The 16,009-nt window shown below is 36.3% G+C and overlaps 1 protein-coding gene across 2 annotated transcripts in view; it reads left to right on the top strand.

Moving 5' to 3' along the window:
- TECPR2 (tectonin beta-propeller repeat containing 2) overlaps positions 1–16,009 on the top strand; it is a 41,825-nt gene that overhangs the window by 6,031 nt on the left and 19,785 nt on the right. Inside the window, exons 5-14 of one of the 2 annotated variants that reach the window (XM_032188078.1) lie at positions 806–963; positions 2,085–2,397; positions 2,876–3,008; positions 4,541–4,867; positions 5,473–6,467; positions 7,601–7,784; positions 9,651–9,824; positions 12,018–12,198; positions 13,681–13,822; positions 15,147–15,387. In XM_032188078.1, coding sequence (XP_032043969.1) covers positions 806–963; positions 2,085–2,397; positions 2,876–3,008; positions 4,541–4,867; positions 5,473–6,467; positions 7,601–7,784; positions 9,651–9,824; positions 12,018–12,198; positions 13,681–13,822; positions 15,147–15,387 — 2,848 coding nt within the window. Of the gene's footprint in view, positions 1–805; positions 964–2,084; positions 2,398–2,875; positions 3,009–4,402; positions 4,868–5,472; positions 6,468–7,600; positions 7,785–9,650; positions 9,825–12,017; positions 12,199–13,680; positions 13,823–15,146; positions 15,388–16,009 lie in introns of both variants that reach the window. The other variant, XM_032188077.1, reaches the window with a different exon arrangement.

The raw sequence follows: 16,009 nt of genomic DNA, 5'->3' as shown, positions 1-16,009 counted from the left end.
CAGTAAATTGACCATTGGAAATCCTTCACATCAGCTTTAAAAAAAAAATGATTCTTCCAATTTTATCAAATTTCTTTTTGAAATAACTGTGCACATCTTTCTTCAGTTTTCAGCTAGTATTTTCCCCTTGTTAATTTGGAAAGCGTGTACTCACATGATGTAAGTTTGCTGATTTGCTGATTCAATACAGTTGAAGTACTTTTTTCTGAATTGTTCATCATCTCAGTGTAGAGTGTAGAATGAAAATATGATTGGGTTCTACTGGGTGGCTTTAGCATGTTACCAGTAAATGGAATTTTTCTAATGGGTGGTGAATTAATTCAGACCTGGAACATCAACAAAAGAAGTAGTAATTTGTTTTTATGTCAGTGAGGAAGAGATTTTAAACAACAGTCATCCTGATTTATGTGATTGTTGGATGGTGCATGGCTGATTTGACAGAAAGGTGTAATGTCACCAAATGTAAAAATTGTCTCAGCATGCTATAGTAGGGGAAAAGAAGGAAGAAAATATGCAGTTTCGGGTTTCTGTTAAGTTCAAGTGAAACACGCTAGCTAAATTCCCAGAGAAATTGTATTTCATAGTGTGCAACAGTCTAACTTCCCCTTGAATACACAAAGGAATTTCACATTCAGTAAGTGAACTTCACAGAACAGTAGTTGTTTTGAACAGCTTTTTTATAGCTTGCTTGCTTGTTTGTTTTTGCCTTCTTGGGCATATTGATTTCTTCAAAGTGTTAGTTTAAAGTGTCATATATTTTTAGAAAGGTTCACCACTCTTGTTAATTTCATGTATCTTTTTAAAGGGTATTTGCAACTCCAGCCTTGTGTTGGAAGAGCCATCTTCAATCGTCCAGTTGGATTACAACCAGAAAGTGCTGCTTGTCTCGACTTTACAACGAACTGTACTTTTCTACACAGAAGAGAAATCTGTCAAGCAAGTTGGAACACAGCCCAGAAAAAAGTAACCCTCATAACATCTTGATGCAGGCACATCAGTTAATTCTAGCTTTTCAGAGCGGATTACAGAAAGGGTGATCTAAGCAGTAAAATTAATACAACACAGCAGTCCACTCATAAAAAGTGTAGTTACAGCAGCCGTGTATGCTCAAACATGAAATGACAATTCTACTTATTTAAAAAGTATGTAGTTGCAAATATGTTACAATCATATTTGCAGGGCACTATTATGCAAAAATATTTAAGGTGTTTTCTGTTTGTTTAAACTGGAAGCACTGCTATACTTCATCTGCGGTCCCTTGCTGTTTACTGTGACTTGGTGTGAGTGAGCATTGTAAGCTGGTCCTTCTCATGGGTGAAGTATTACTTAATGTAGTCAGCATCTTAATTATTTTTAAACACCAAAGTGAATTGAAAGAGAAGGTGTATAGTAAGCACTTAAAGTTGACTTGAAGGCTAGGAACTTGTATGACCTTGTGGCATCATTTATTGTGTAATTGCTCTGAGATATGCAGGAAGAGAGCACTCTGTCTTAGAACAGCATGGCTGACTATATCTGGAAGCGTTGGAAATTGACCCTTGAAAGAAGGTTTATGATGTATATTTCAGGCATGTGAACAGTAAAGGAACACCAATGACCCCCCTTACCTATAAACAAGGGGTTTTCTTGGGTGATAGTAACAGGGCTTTTATGCACGAGGTACAAAGATTTTAACATCTGAGATTGAGATCTGCTCCTTGTAAATAGAGGTTATCAATTTCTTACTATTATTTAGTAGTTTTCTGCTTGTTTTTATCAGTTCTCAGAGAAGAATAACTGAATGGTAGAATCTTACTAAGATGGACAAAGTTGTGTTATAGCTGTGAGCCGTGTTAGGAGGAAGCATTTAACTTGTTTAATAGGTGTGATGTCTGACTCCTGAAGCTGAGGGAAAGCTCTTGTTACCTGGAAGCAGTGTTCTTGCTGTACTGAAACCAAATTTGTATTTCAGATGTTTGACTGAATACTTTAATTGAAAAAAATTTTTAATTTTGACAACCTGCAGTTTTAAATTTGTGACATTAGTTTTAAAATCTAAGTTGTGTGTATAGCTTCTTTAATACATTCTTGTTTTTGCATTTTAGCAGTGGCAAATTTGGAGCGTGTTTTATACCTGGTCTGTGTAAACAGACTGATTTGACGCTATTTGCTGCCAGACCTGGACTTCGCCTCTGGAAGTCTGATGTTCATGGAACTGTTCAGGCCACATTCATATTGAAAGATGTATTTGCTGGAGGAATAAACACTTTTGAATTGTATCCGCGTTTGGAAACATCCAGCAGAGGAAGTTATAGTTCCCCAGAAAAACACCTCGGGCTTGTTTCATGCTTTTTCCGAGAAGGATGGGTGCTGACCTGGAATGAATACAGCATCTACTTATTAGACACTGTGAACCAGGTAGGCACTTGTTGGTGCACGTTCTGTTTCTTACCTGTTTTTGTTCATGCTGTGTTGTGAGACTTTGGGTTATCCAATACACTTCTGTGATATAAACTCATATTTAAATCTAGAAAAGAAGACTCTTCCTTTTTTTTTGTTTTCTTTTTAAAAAAGCAAGTACTAAAAAATGAGTACTGTGGTTCTTTTCTGCCACCAAATTTTAAATTGTTTAAGTAATTGATTACTGCTAGTTCAGATGGGAAATGAATAGATCCATGATATTTCACAGAATGGAAATTAGTATAAAAATTGAGCTACATCAGGACTGAGGTACTTGCCTGTTTTGCTGTTTTCTTTCTTTTTGATAGCATCCTTGTTCTGTAAGTATGTCAATTAAATTCCAGTGAAAAATTTACAATTGTTAAGAGCCTAATCTTGTCCAACCATCAGATTAATCTGATGCTAATTATCTCTTTCTTTGTTGATTTTTTTATAGGCTTTGATTGGTGGCTTGGAAGGATATGGTGATATTGTGTCTGTGTCCTGCACGAACAATGAGATTTTTCTCTTAAAAGGAGATAGAGACATAATAAGAATTTCAAGTAGACCAGAAGGATTGTCATCAATAGGTTTGTACAGATTAGCAAACTTTAGTATGTGCCTCATGGAATGTGCTGTCTATTGTAACTTTGTGGGGTTTGTTTGTTTGGCTTTTGATACTGAAAAAAGCCCACCTTCTAGGTTACTGCAAAAACCTACCATCTTCTGTGGAATTACTTGTGTTTCTGCAAATTACATTTAGAGATGTGATTTTTACCTGGTCATCTGAGATTTTGTTTTGGCTGCAGCAAGAATGGGGACGTTAAGGAATTATAGTTCAATTTTTTTGAGAATTGATTGATGTTATCCTAGCCAGGCATCTCTAATCTGTGCATTTTAGGCCTTATTTAGGCCAATGTTAGTGAAACAGTCTGCATTCATGATCATGGTTATCTATGTATTGGCCAATTTCAGTTGTTTGTGTTGGAGATAGCTGAGTGTGTTGGTTTCTGAGTATGTATGATACCTTATTCCTGAGTCTCTATGATACATTTCAGGTATGTTGATACCTGTGTATCTATGATGTCACCTGTCACCACTCATATTCCAGAGGAAATCTCAGCTTTCCTAGCAATGAATAAGAAGGAACTTGCAAAACACCCAAAGAACATTCACTACATTTCCAAAAATAATATGAGGGCTTATTTTTATATTTGTTGCCATCTGAGTTCAGCATCTGTGTCGCTAGAACTCTAAAATGGATTAGTAATACTTCCTTTAATGATGATGCTGACTGATTTCTCCTCATACAATATTGTAAACACCATTACCCAGCATATTACAGTCACAGAAGGGCTATTTATGCACTTTAAAAATTCCATCTTAGTTCTGTATAACAAAATGCTAGCAAAAACTATGAAGTTTCAGTGAGTGCTAGAGGACTTAATCTATTTTATCTTTGCACTTAGCAAAAGCTTTCATCATTCAAACAGTTCTTTACTCACAAACTTTTAGAAGGTATTTACTATTTTATTCTTAACTTCCAAGTGTAGTTTGAAAGGCGTCTTCTTGAAATGCGTTTTCCTCTAATTGCCACAGTGGTTTATTTGGTCTTTTTGTGTGTGCACGCGTGCAGGATACTGAATGTTTGAAGAAACTGGACACATGCAATGTGGTACTTCAGTATGTAACACTGCTGGGTCTTTCCAGCTAAAGATCTGCCTTTGTATTTATGTACACAGAATGGTACAGAATTTTACTATTAGAGGGTTGATACAAGCTTTGGGGAATTGATTTTTCTAAACTGATTTTATGTAGATTTACTTGCATGAAATTATATATATATAAATATATATATATATGAAATGTGCATTTAGAGTATTTTCTGTAGGATAAAGTTTATTTTCTTTGAACCCTCTCCAAGAACTATGCTGTTACTCACTTGACACCTTAGTATTTATACTTTTATTTTTCTTTTGGTCAGTTTCAGATGTGAATTCAAAAGTGCTGAATCCTTTAACAGATACGAGTCCTAATTTGCTGACCCCGTTATCAGTAGTTGCATCTGTATCATCTAGCCCTTCAGTGGAAACAGATAAAAAAATGGTTACTTCCCCTTCAGGTATTGGTGATAAAAATGACTCTTATTCTTTAGTGAAAGATAATCTGGAAACTCCAACGCTATCGGAAAAAAGCTTTGATAAAGTGGGAGACTTGAGCAATGAAATGAGAAAAAGGGGCTGCTCTGTAGCAAGTGAGTCAAGAAGCAGGAGCAGCTCAATAAACTCTGTGGACAGTGGCTCTAGTTTTATGATATGTGCAGACTCAGAAGCTCAGAGGGAGTGTCATCTTTCTTCACAACGGTTCAGCACTATCAGCTCTGAAGATTTTGATCAAGAGCTCATTGTAAAGCCCATAAAAGTGAAAAAGAAAAAGAAGAAGAAACAAGGTAAGCCAAAAGAACTTTGCCCGCCATTTATTAGAATGTGTCACATTTGATAGTTTCACACTAAACGTGTTTGATGTGCTTTGTTTATGCTGTCACGTAGAATCCAAAACTCTGACCTATTTGGAGTGGGCCTTTTATATTTAAGATGAAACCCTGTTTTGAAAGCAATAAATTGATTACATCTTTCTTTTTAGATTATTTCTTTTATTCCTTTAAACTTTGTGTAAATATGCTTAATGTTCTAAATGAAGTACGGGTTAATGGTAATACACCATTGTGTTCTCTGTTTACAGGTTTATGTTGGAATTGTGTAATATCTATTCATCCTAGTTAAAGTATTTGATGGTGTCATGTTTTTTACTTTATTAAAATAGCGTGTGTGTACCTAGTTATTTGAAATGTTTATCTTTTTTTGTTGTTATACTCTTGAAATGTTTTGCTGTTAAGACTTGTTTGGTTTTATGAGCGTCACTTAGTGTTGAAGTGGAAAAAATCAGTTTGTCAAAACATAGGTTTAACTCTGTACCTATCCCAATGATAAAAATATTTAATGGCTCTTATTAATATGCTCCCTTCCCCCTCCTTTTTGTTTTTAATGAGAACAGAAAGCGGGACCAAAAGAAACCATGGCTCTCTGGAAGGAACGCCATGTTACGAGCGTCAGCTTTCTGGTGACAGTCCACATTCACTGACTGCAGATTCATTTTCCATGACATCTAGCCTAATGAGTGGCAGCATCGATCATTTGAGTACTGGGTCTCCAGATCAGGAAAGCATGTTCAGTGTGGAGTCCCATACAATCTTGCATGAAGATAATGGCTCAGAAACCTTCAGCGTCCTGCAGTCTCCTGAGTCTGCAACTGAGCTAATTCATGAAGAAAATGGAGATACAGTTAATGTGCAGAAACTTCCAAATAGTGACAGTGGCATGGGTACATCAACGGTTATAGATACACTGACATCTGTCTCCCCTCTAATTGTCACAGAAGACTTGACAAACAATGTTGATACTGAAAATAATGATAGTGTGCTTTCTGCAAGCAATGAATGCTGTCTTGGAAAGCCGAGCCAAGAAGATCAGGATTTTAGTACATTGTGTAAAATAGATGAAAATTTAGATAAAATGAATCTGCAGGATACTGAAAAGCCTTTTGAAGAACCAGACCTTACAGACCAAATGATTTTGGAATCTAACAGTGTACTTGGTGTTCAGACATCACTGCCACCAAAGGAAAATGATGAAATTGGTAGTGAAGACCAACAGCAGCATTCTCTAATACACAGTGTTCTGTCAGATCCTTCTGTTCTCCACTTTGACATCTCTAAAGATACTGATTCAGAGAACACTTCACTTTGTGGATGGAATTTTGAAAGTGCAATCAAAGCTAAATCTAATAGTAGCACTAGTGAATGGGTAACAAACACTCATGAAAGTAAGACAGAGAAATCTGCCTCAAGTGATGAAGAGGAGGATATTTATGGACATGGATTACCGTATTCGTCCTCAGAGACTAGCATGCCTGAAGTTGGTGCTGAGCCTGGTTCCCAGGATGTGTCCAGGATAAGCCTAGATGAAATGGTGCTGTTAAAATCTGATCAGGTATATGTTTCCAATTTAGTTGAAATATTTAAAAACTCATCATTTTAAAAGAAACGTGTGTAACTACTATCTCTTACTTAAGGAAGCAATTTTCTTCTCACTTAACAAGTAAAACATAAAGCAAAGGCAGCAATGTGTTTTAACTATTATGAAATGTGATATATCAGACTTCAGAATGGTTGATGTGTCCTTACAAGGTAAGGACACTGTACTGGCTGTAAGGCCTATTCAGCATTAACATTATTATGATTTCTGATTTGACAGAAATGTTGTCATAAACTCATTCATTAAAGAGTAAAAAGTAAAACCAAGCGGTGCTCAAAGGCTGTTCCTTGTTTGGGTCTCCAGTAGCCCGAATCCTGCGTGATAATGCTCCCAACTTCCACTGATTTCTCTAGGAATTAATGCTGGTTGTCTCACATGGAGGGTCTCTGGTTAAGGTGTTTTACCTGTAAATGCTCAGAATGACGATTAGTCTTGCTTTGTGTTTTAGACAGCAATTAGTGCTATTTTAAATATTGGTGTTTTTCCCTTTTCCTGTTACCCTTCTTTTCTTTGTTGTTGTTTTGTAGTGTAAAAGTTGCCAGAAATGGGAATTTTTATATAGTATTTATTTTCTGTAGTCCAAGATTAACTATAAAATCTGCAAAATTGACAGAAAACACTGTGAGTTTTAGCAGAGGTCTTGAAAATGAAATATAGTTGTTTTAATATATGTGTACATATTGTTTATTTGTGTTTTTTTGTTTGTTTGTTTGTTTTAAATCTGTTACAGCCGTGTGTTAAGATCAACAAATATTTGTTGAGAAAGGTTGGGCTGCAGTTGTTAGTAAATAGGACTCTATCAACTCAAAACTCCAAGTGTAAAAGACTTCTAGTTTTGAGTTGTTGTTATATTCTCAGATTCTGGAATGTTTTTAAAAGCTCTATAGGTACTTTCATTATAGGTCATGTATGCACTGCTTGGGTACCCCTAATACAAGCTATCAAAATTCAAGATAAACCAAATTCCCATAATATTTGACTCCTGAACCATACAGACAGAACTGAGTGCTGAGAGCAAAATGCTTATGTAGCCATTTTCTTGTGCAGTTTGAAGACACCTGCCGCTGTTCTGACTCTACAATTTTTAGTTTGCAGAGAGCTGGATGGGATACTCTGGCCCTGGCTATGGCATTTTGAGCCTGGCTGTCTCAGAAAAGTATATTTGGTGCCTGGACTACAGAGGCAGCCTGTACTGCAGCGCTCTCCCGTCCGCTGGACTGCGGTGGCAGAAGTTTGAGGATGGTGTCCAGCAGGTGGCAGTTTCCCCCTCAGGTTGGTAGGCTTCTATTTCACTGTAACCTCATAAATACAAAACTTCCATAGACTTGGGGATTCTCTTTGCTTTTTTATTTTTTAATATTCACTGTTATTTGAATAGATGGAGGAAAAAAAAAAAGTCATACCATGTGACTGCATCTTCAGTACATCTGGATATCATATTATTTTAGGTGGCTGTCTTCTAACAAGTTCACATTGCACTTTGTCAAGTTTACTGCAGCTTACCGATTGAAGTGAACCACACGAGTAGTTCAGTGATAGGTGAAGATGAATCAAGAAGCGCTCATCTTGGTTTTTGATACAAAACTGCTTACGATTCCCAAACTTACTTACTTATTTTTTGCAAACATAGAATTCTTTTTGCTTTTGCCTTTTTTTTTTTGTTGAGTTTAAAAAAAAAATAAAACACCTTGGTCTGTTTCTTTATGAGTTTATTCTGGGTTGTGGGTTGTTTGTTGTTTTTTGTTTGTTTTGTTTTGTTTGGAGTGAGGGTTATGATGGATAAATGGGTTTGGGGGATGAACTTGCTTCACTTTTTGTCCATTCAGATTGCTTCAGGACTGTTGTGAAAACAGAAGTGTCTAAACTTAGTCTCTGGCTCTGCCTCTACTTTTCTTCCACTCTCATCTCTAAAAATGCATTACTCTTTGCTTCTCGCTGTGTAGGGGAAGATTTTCGGTCTGGTCTAAGAAGAAGGGTTTTACTTGATCTGTAGCTGAGCTTTGTGATGGGCAAAAATACAAGAGTAGTTGTATTAGGTCAGATTAGAGGTTCATCCACTGAGTATCTTGTCTTTAACAGTGGTCAAAAGCAGATGCCTGCAGGAAAGTGAGCTAACGCATCTGACAGTTGCCCTCAGGAATTTCAGACTGCAATTGTTGATGGCTCAATGATTTCTCTGCATTTATTTTCTCCTTAGTTCCAGGAACTTACCCAATTTTTCCTTGAGCCCATGTAGATTGCTAGAATTCAGAGTTTTGAAATTGTGTATGTTTACACAAGAGCATATTAACCACAAAGGTCAAAAGGAAATGAAATGCTACTTTGAGGAATTATTCAAAGGCAGTTGATATGATGATATGTTTCCCTGGTATGAACCAGCACAGTTCCTAATCAGCAGTTAAATTTGGAATTCCATATGGTTTTCTTTTTCTGAGCTATCTTTGCTAATTGGAGTCGGGGAAAAAGTTCTGAAGGTGGAGAAGTGTTTGAGTTTTGTCTGCTTGTGACATGCTGAGCAGTGAACAGATGATAGGACTGCCCAGTGGTGTGTGGAACAGCGTACCTGTTCAGCTGTTTGTCATTCATAACTGGTACACCAAAGTTAGCATTTAGAATATTAATACTGCTAGTATTTGTAAAAGGTGAAAGTAGTACGATATCCTCTCTTCCTTTATATACTCTTTAAAAAATCATTAAGTATGATGTTTGTGAAAGGATTTGTCACAGGTACTGTAAATGAGTGTAAGTGTACTAAGGATAAACCAAACTAATATGGAGGTGAGCTGTGAACTGCAGTCTCTTAACAGTGGGCTCATTTCACCCTTATGTGAACTTATTTTGTTAGCTTTCAATGTATAACTAAGGAGAAGCGATTTATTTGCATTTAAACACTTAAAAATCACACGTACTCTAAATGGTAAATGCATTTCAGAAATTCCTATGGAAGTTGGCCAGTTCTGTTCTTGCCTTTAAAAAAAATGTAAGTTTTTAGACCGTGCATTTTTGTTTAATGGTACAGGTTTACCTTATTTTCCCCTCACATTCATTTAGGTGTAGGTAGGACAAGACAGTTATAGTAATTGCTTAGAGGTAGTATGTTCTTTCCTAAGTTCTTAATGATTTTCTTAATTAACGCAGGGGCACTTCTCTGGAAGATTGAACAGAAGACTAACAAAGCATTTGCTTGTGGAAAAGTAACTATAAAAGGAAAACGACACTGGTATGAGGCTTTACCTCAGGCTGTATTTGTAGCCTTAAGTGATGACACTGCCTGGATCATCAGAACAAATGGAGACTTGTATTTGCAAACAGGTACTTAAATTGCAATCTCTTTCAGTTATTGCGAGCTAAAGTATGAGCATTCAAGTCTATTGAGTGATCACAATTAGATTTAAAATTTTATATGAAGCCAAAGCATAGGAAAACGTTTTTATATCGAGAAATGTTTGTAAACAGTCTAGAGATATATTAAATTGGGATGATGAAGAAGCCAGTTCATGGTCACTTTAAAAAAATAAAAAGTGGTGTACATTCAGTATAGAGTATTTATGACATGGGAAGAACATGGGATGGATGCAGATAAATGTAAAAAGGATTGCAGAAACTATTGAAATAATACGCTTGCAGTGAAAATGGCACGGTGTGCTAAGACAATATAGCCTTGAGTGTTTTTTTTTTTTTGCTTGAAAGATTTTAACTTAAGAAGGAACTGGAAAGGAAAGGAGATAGTATGTGGCTGTTCAGAAGAAATTCAGGTATAGGAAGCAGTGTAAAAGAAAGCAAAAGCTATTTGTTTTGAAAAGAATTGATTTGTTGGAGGTAAAATTTACCACTTGACAGTGAAAGGAAGGTAATATATGGAAGACACAAATGGATTCTGAAGTATAGGCAAGTGGTATGTATTTTATTTGACAGAGAGAAAGCAAAGCCAATGGAGGAATGGAGGAATCAGCAGTCTCTACAGCTGCTTTGTCACTGGATACGAATGAGGCAAGGACCAGAGAAAGGGATATTGCAGTGGCAACTTTGAAATGATGGCCTTAGCTTTATCTGCTTCAGTGAATAGAAGAGGATGCATTTGAAAGTGTTAATGTGGGGAGTGTTGGCTAGAAGCAAGCAGCTAGAGAGAAGCCGATTTCTAGGATGTAGCTCTAGTTTATGGAGCTAAGAGAGAAGAGTATCAAAAACCCTTGGGCATGCTGGCTTTGCACAGAGAGCTGAGTTGATAAGGAGAAATTACAAATAACATGATGAAGAAATTACTGTGCAAGTAGGAGGAAAATAGGGATAAGGGATAACAGAAAAAAAAAAAAAACAACAACATTCAAACAGGAAAATATTTCAGAGTGGCTATAAAAATTCTTATTTATCTTCCATTTAATTTTGATACTCTGATTTCTCTTGTAGAGTTACTTGCTCTAGTGTCACATAAAAATTATTCATGATGAAGCTGTTTGAGTAGATAGCATTGTTTCAAAAGCATTTTGCTCTTAAATTATTTTCTTTGAATAAGTTTAGTAGTTACAGAGAAATCAAGGCCACATGTATATTGCCAACAAGCATGGCTAGTGGTGATAGAGAGTGAACTTGATGCCAGTCACATAGGGCTCCGTAGAGGTTTGAATCAATATTTTTTTTTCTTTCCTGTGATAGATTGGTTTGATTGCATCAGCTTGTATTCTGCTGTTCTTAGGCTTCTAAATTTGTTGTTGATGCCAAAAATAAATTCTCAGTATGTCTTGTTGATGTGAGGCAACCAGTGATGGTTATCTCTTCTGCATCTCTTCATTCCCTGCACCACCACCCTGTCTAACGAGTGTTCTCAAAGATTTGAAACTGAGCAGTTGTCAGTCTAGAATATCATACAGATGAGTTTGTTCAGACTTGCTTAGAAGCACAAGAAGATTAAACAAAAGCTCTGCCTCCTAAGGTGTTTCACATACAAGCGTGTAAATCAATCTTCAGTGTAACTGTGAAGGAGAGGTGTTCCTCCAGATTATGTATATAAACATATGTAACCTACCAGAGCCTCCCACCTCCTTGCAGTACTCCTTGCTGTGGCATGCTCTTTTGTAATTGCTCAACTGCCTCTATTCAGACCAGGTTCTTTCTCCCTGGCATGTTCTGGGCAAAGATTCTTGCATTATTTTCTTTAATGCTTCTGCAAAGTCTAATACGTTTTTGTAAATGGAGATTCCCAATATTGTCACTAGAGGGAGAAAAGGAACAGAAATGACAGCACAGGACTTGGGGGCTCTGCAAGATGTTGAAGGATAATGCAGTGCTTTATGTCTTAGCATATAAATTCAACTGTATTAGAGGACATGATTAATAGTTCATGGAAAGAACAGTTTATTAAGAAAATAGTGATCAAATGAGAAGTGTTGGCATATCAGAGAGATCTCCCCCTCTGCCCCCCTTTTTTTTTCTTTGGGTAGCTCTTTTCCTTTAGTTGCAAAAAGCCAAACATTTTTTTTAAAAAATCCTCCTTTTTCTGATTTCTAGGCCTGAGTGTGGATCGCCCTTGTGCCAGAGCAGTAAAGGTTGATTGCCCTTATCCACTGTCGCAGGTTACCTCCAGAAATAACGTTGTATGGGCATTGAGTGAGCAACGGGCCCTGCTATACCGGGAGGGAGTACGCAGCTTTTGTCCTGAAGGAGAGCAGTGGAAGAGCGATATCGTCAGGTAATGGCAGTGTAACAGGACAGCATCGTAACTGGAACGAAACTCATTGTTTTCAGTGCTGGAACTCCTTGATATTTGAAGATTTATTACATGAACTTCTTCTGGAGTGCGTGTGTGTGTATGTGCTTATAGATATTACATATGATTTCCTTTAGTCTTTGTCCAGACATACCCAGAGTAACTGGTGTTTTTTCTGTCTGATGAATGACTGTTATGTAGTGAAAGAAATTGCTGTGAACAGAAGTGATAATGCAGTTAAAAGCAAGTTTAAGAAAGTGAGAACAGTGCTTAAAAGACCTTTAATAATGTATATTAATATGACTTTTGATTAAATACTATTTCTTTAATCTCTGCTGTAACGGCCTTAAAGGGTTCTCCACATATTTGAGCGATTTTTTTTCCTGAGACTAAATCCCAGCATTTTTGTGGTCATTTGCACACAGCTGAATAATATTTTTATACTTTCCAGTCACATATTTTTATAGATATTCTGTATAATTGCTATTTAGCTTTGTAGTTGGTCCTGTTCTTGCAGTAGGTAGTTTGTGATAAATTTAAAAGCAGTAAGTGTTTACTGCTGGCTTTGAGAATCTGGAAGATATAGTCTCCTGTGACATCAGCCCAAAGTGAGTATAGGAAGAAACTCCAGTCATACAGAACTGTAGTCATATGATTTTTATTTTCTGCTGAATGTCCTGTTGTGAAGCTCCAGCTTGTATTACCTCCCAGTCTGGTATTTGGCTTTTGAAAAGACTTGGGAAATGTTCAGGGTATTGTTCAAATCTGAAATTTGCATGTCATTTAGTCAGTTTGTTTAATGAAAATATTTGTTTGACCTACGCCTTAGGTATGCTTAATGTTCTTGGGCTTTGTATTAAAGTTGCAGAAAGCAATCCATATTTGTTTTTAAGTTCTCAAGAAAAGTTCTCTGAAAGAAATAGCATTGTTGCCTTGTTTTTAAATACCTGATTAGATCATCTGATCCTATTGGCTTTCTGAGTTTAAAAATGATTTACTTACACAGGAAGCATATAGTCAGACTCAACATTCATCTTTGCCGTGAAGTTAAGTTCAGTTTTCTATTTATGGTGCCTGAGCTGCTAATATTGTTCTCAGAATAGGGCAAGAAAATTGAAGGAAATGTACTTATGAAACTGATGTACAAAAAACTTCTATTTGTTTCTTAATTACTGGCCAAATTAGTTTTTATTTATATTGTTATGTTTGTGAGTTTCAAATCTTGAATGATTTTGAAGGCCTTGTGATGTTGTGTTTTTGTTTTTTTTTTTTTTTTTTGAATGGTTTTTACTTATGCAAGCCAATAAGATTTAAATTACTAATAACTGTGAAAATTTGAAATCAGGTGTGTTTTTGAGTTTGAACAGTTTGAACTGCTGTTGGCATTGTGACAACTTCCTTAAAATGCCATAAGCTTAAATTTGAAGTAAGGCTTTTTAATTTTTTACTTGTTTACATTTCCAGTGAAATGCAAGCTTTGGAACCTGTGTGCATAACCCTTGGAGATCAACAGACATTATGGGCTTTGGATATCCATGGAAATCTGTGGTTCAGAACTGGTATAGTTTCAAAGAAACCACAAGGAGATGACAACCATTGGTGGCAAGTAGGCACTTTTTTATTTTGCTTTCAGTTTAGTCTGACACCCAGGGTTTATTATTTGCATTGTTTTCCCATGAGATTCTAAGCATAAAATCCAGTGAATTGTGTGATATGTTACAGTACTCTTCAGTCAGTGTATTAAAACTTCAGGGTGGCTGTGGTTGAAATCCCTTTTCATGTCTGCTGTAGAAAAGGGGAAAACAAACACCCTATGGTCACCCAAAGCAGCAGCACAGCAGTTTTCAAGAATACAGGAAATGCTCTACCAGATTGTATCAATGGTGCATGTAGCTTGATATCTTAACAGCTGGCAGTAGGACATGCTGTTTAGTCAGAGCATTCAAGCCTGGCTGCTGAATACAGTCTCTCCTCCTCGTCTTCCAGCACTCGTCCGTAGCTAAATGAAATAAATAACTGATGACCTTCCAAAAAATGCTTTAATTACCCCATTTTTCATCAATTGAAGTTTCTTCAAACTACGTGGGTCTGCTTGCTGCAATCACAGATTTTATGGGTAGAAACAGCTCAGTTACTGCAAGTACTTTCTGGCGTTGATTTAAAACTCCTTTTTTCTACAGCTTTACTTGTTTTTCCCCAGAAACATGAGTTGTGGAAGAGGGGTACACAGCAAATTTGTTTACATATTTACCTAATTAATTTCATTAATTTCATTTATTAATTTCATTATTTACATGCATATTTAATCTTTTATGCATATTTAATCTTTTTTTTTCTTGGAGATAAGCATCCAATAAAAGCTTGGCTTTTATTTTTTAGGTTACAGGCAAACTTCTCTTCTTCCTTTCTAGGAGTATCCCAGAGCATTGTCAGCCTAGCTGTTTATGGTAGAACTGAGGCAATTGGTCATTCAGACCTCCTCCTGCCAGGTTTTCACTATGTGATTTAAATTGCTACTCTATGCAAATTTCTCTGTTCCTTTTGGGAAACTGTAAATATACCTTTCAGTTTGCAGGGTTTGTGTCTTTAGGGGGAGGGAAGAGGTGTTCAGTAATCCCTAAACGAAGGGCTTCCTTAAAATGCATAATTTAAAGTAGATTGCTGGGTAGGATTGTGTTGTGAGTTGGTGTTTAATAACCAGAATCCATATTATCAAGACTCCCATTTCATCAGAAGTAATTATAATAATTAGTAATTATTTTTCCCTTCCTACACTTAGAAGGTTTCTAAACTCATGATAGATATCCTGTACATAAAGTGTGTGCATGCATACACACACAAAAAAAGCCTTTGATGGAAGATTCTGTGGTTCCCCCCAAGCTTAGCTAACCATCAAGAACCATTTTTTCTCCTCTTCTCTTCTCCTTCAGGTAAGCATCACCGATTACGTAGTGTTTGACCAGTGCAGCTTGTTCCAGACGATAATCCAGGCAACTCACACAGTGGCAACAGCAGCTCAGGCACCTGTAGAGAAGGTTGCTGACAAACTTCGAATGGCATTTTGGTCACAGCAGCTTCAGTGTCAACCCAGCCTCCTTGGAGTTAATGGCAGTGGAGTCTGGATCTCTTCAGGCAAAAATGAGTTCCATGTAGCAAAGGGAAACTTAATAGGTTGGTGTGCTTTTGCATCTAATGTTTTTAAGTTCAGAAATAAATAATATATAATATAGTATAAATATATAAAATAACATGTAATTATATATAGTATACAAAATATTATATAATTATAAATATGTAAAACAATACGTATTTATATATTATAAATAATATCTAATAAATAGGAATAATATAGTAAATAGGAAAAAGTAGCTATCTACAGTTTGGTCACCATGAGAATTATCCATGGTGAATCAGGGGACCTTTAATGAACCAACTTTATGTTTAAAAACTAGATTAAATGATTCTTTGGCAGTTGGTCTGGATATTTTCCCTTCTGAAGGGAAATGTTTTTAATGAAAAATTCATTGTCCACAAATAAACAAGTGTGCAAGTTACGCCTTTTAGTACCTATGTTTGTCTTTTCTCTGGGATCAGAAGGCAATTTTATGCTATAGTACCTGTTATTTCTAGCACAGTGGAGTCTGGTTCATGATCAGTGTTACTATGCAGAGCAATAATGTTATGGTGTTACAGTGATAATATGAATTGCTTTATTTATGTTTCTAGGTGTGTTTTCCAAAACAGAACTTTAATTTAGTTCTCTTCTTTGATCAGATAAACACAAAGAGTAGGC

This window comes from Aythya fuligula, chromosome 5, assembly GCF_009819795.1.
Source record: "Aythya fuligula isolate bAytFul2 chromosome 5, bAytFul2.pri, whole genome shotgun sequence".
NCBI lineage: Eukaryota > Metazoa > Chordata > Aves > Anseriformes > Anatidae > Aythya > Aythya fuligula.
Note: the sequence above shows the minus strand (reverse complement) of the source record. Positions and strands in the feature narration are given on the sequence as shown.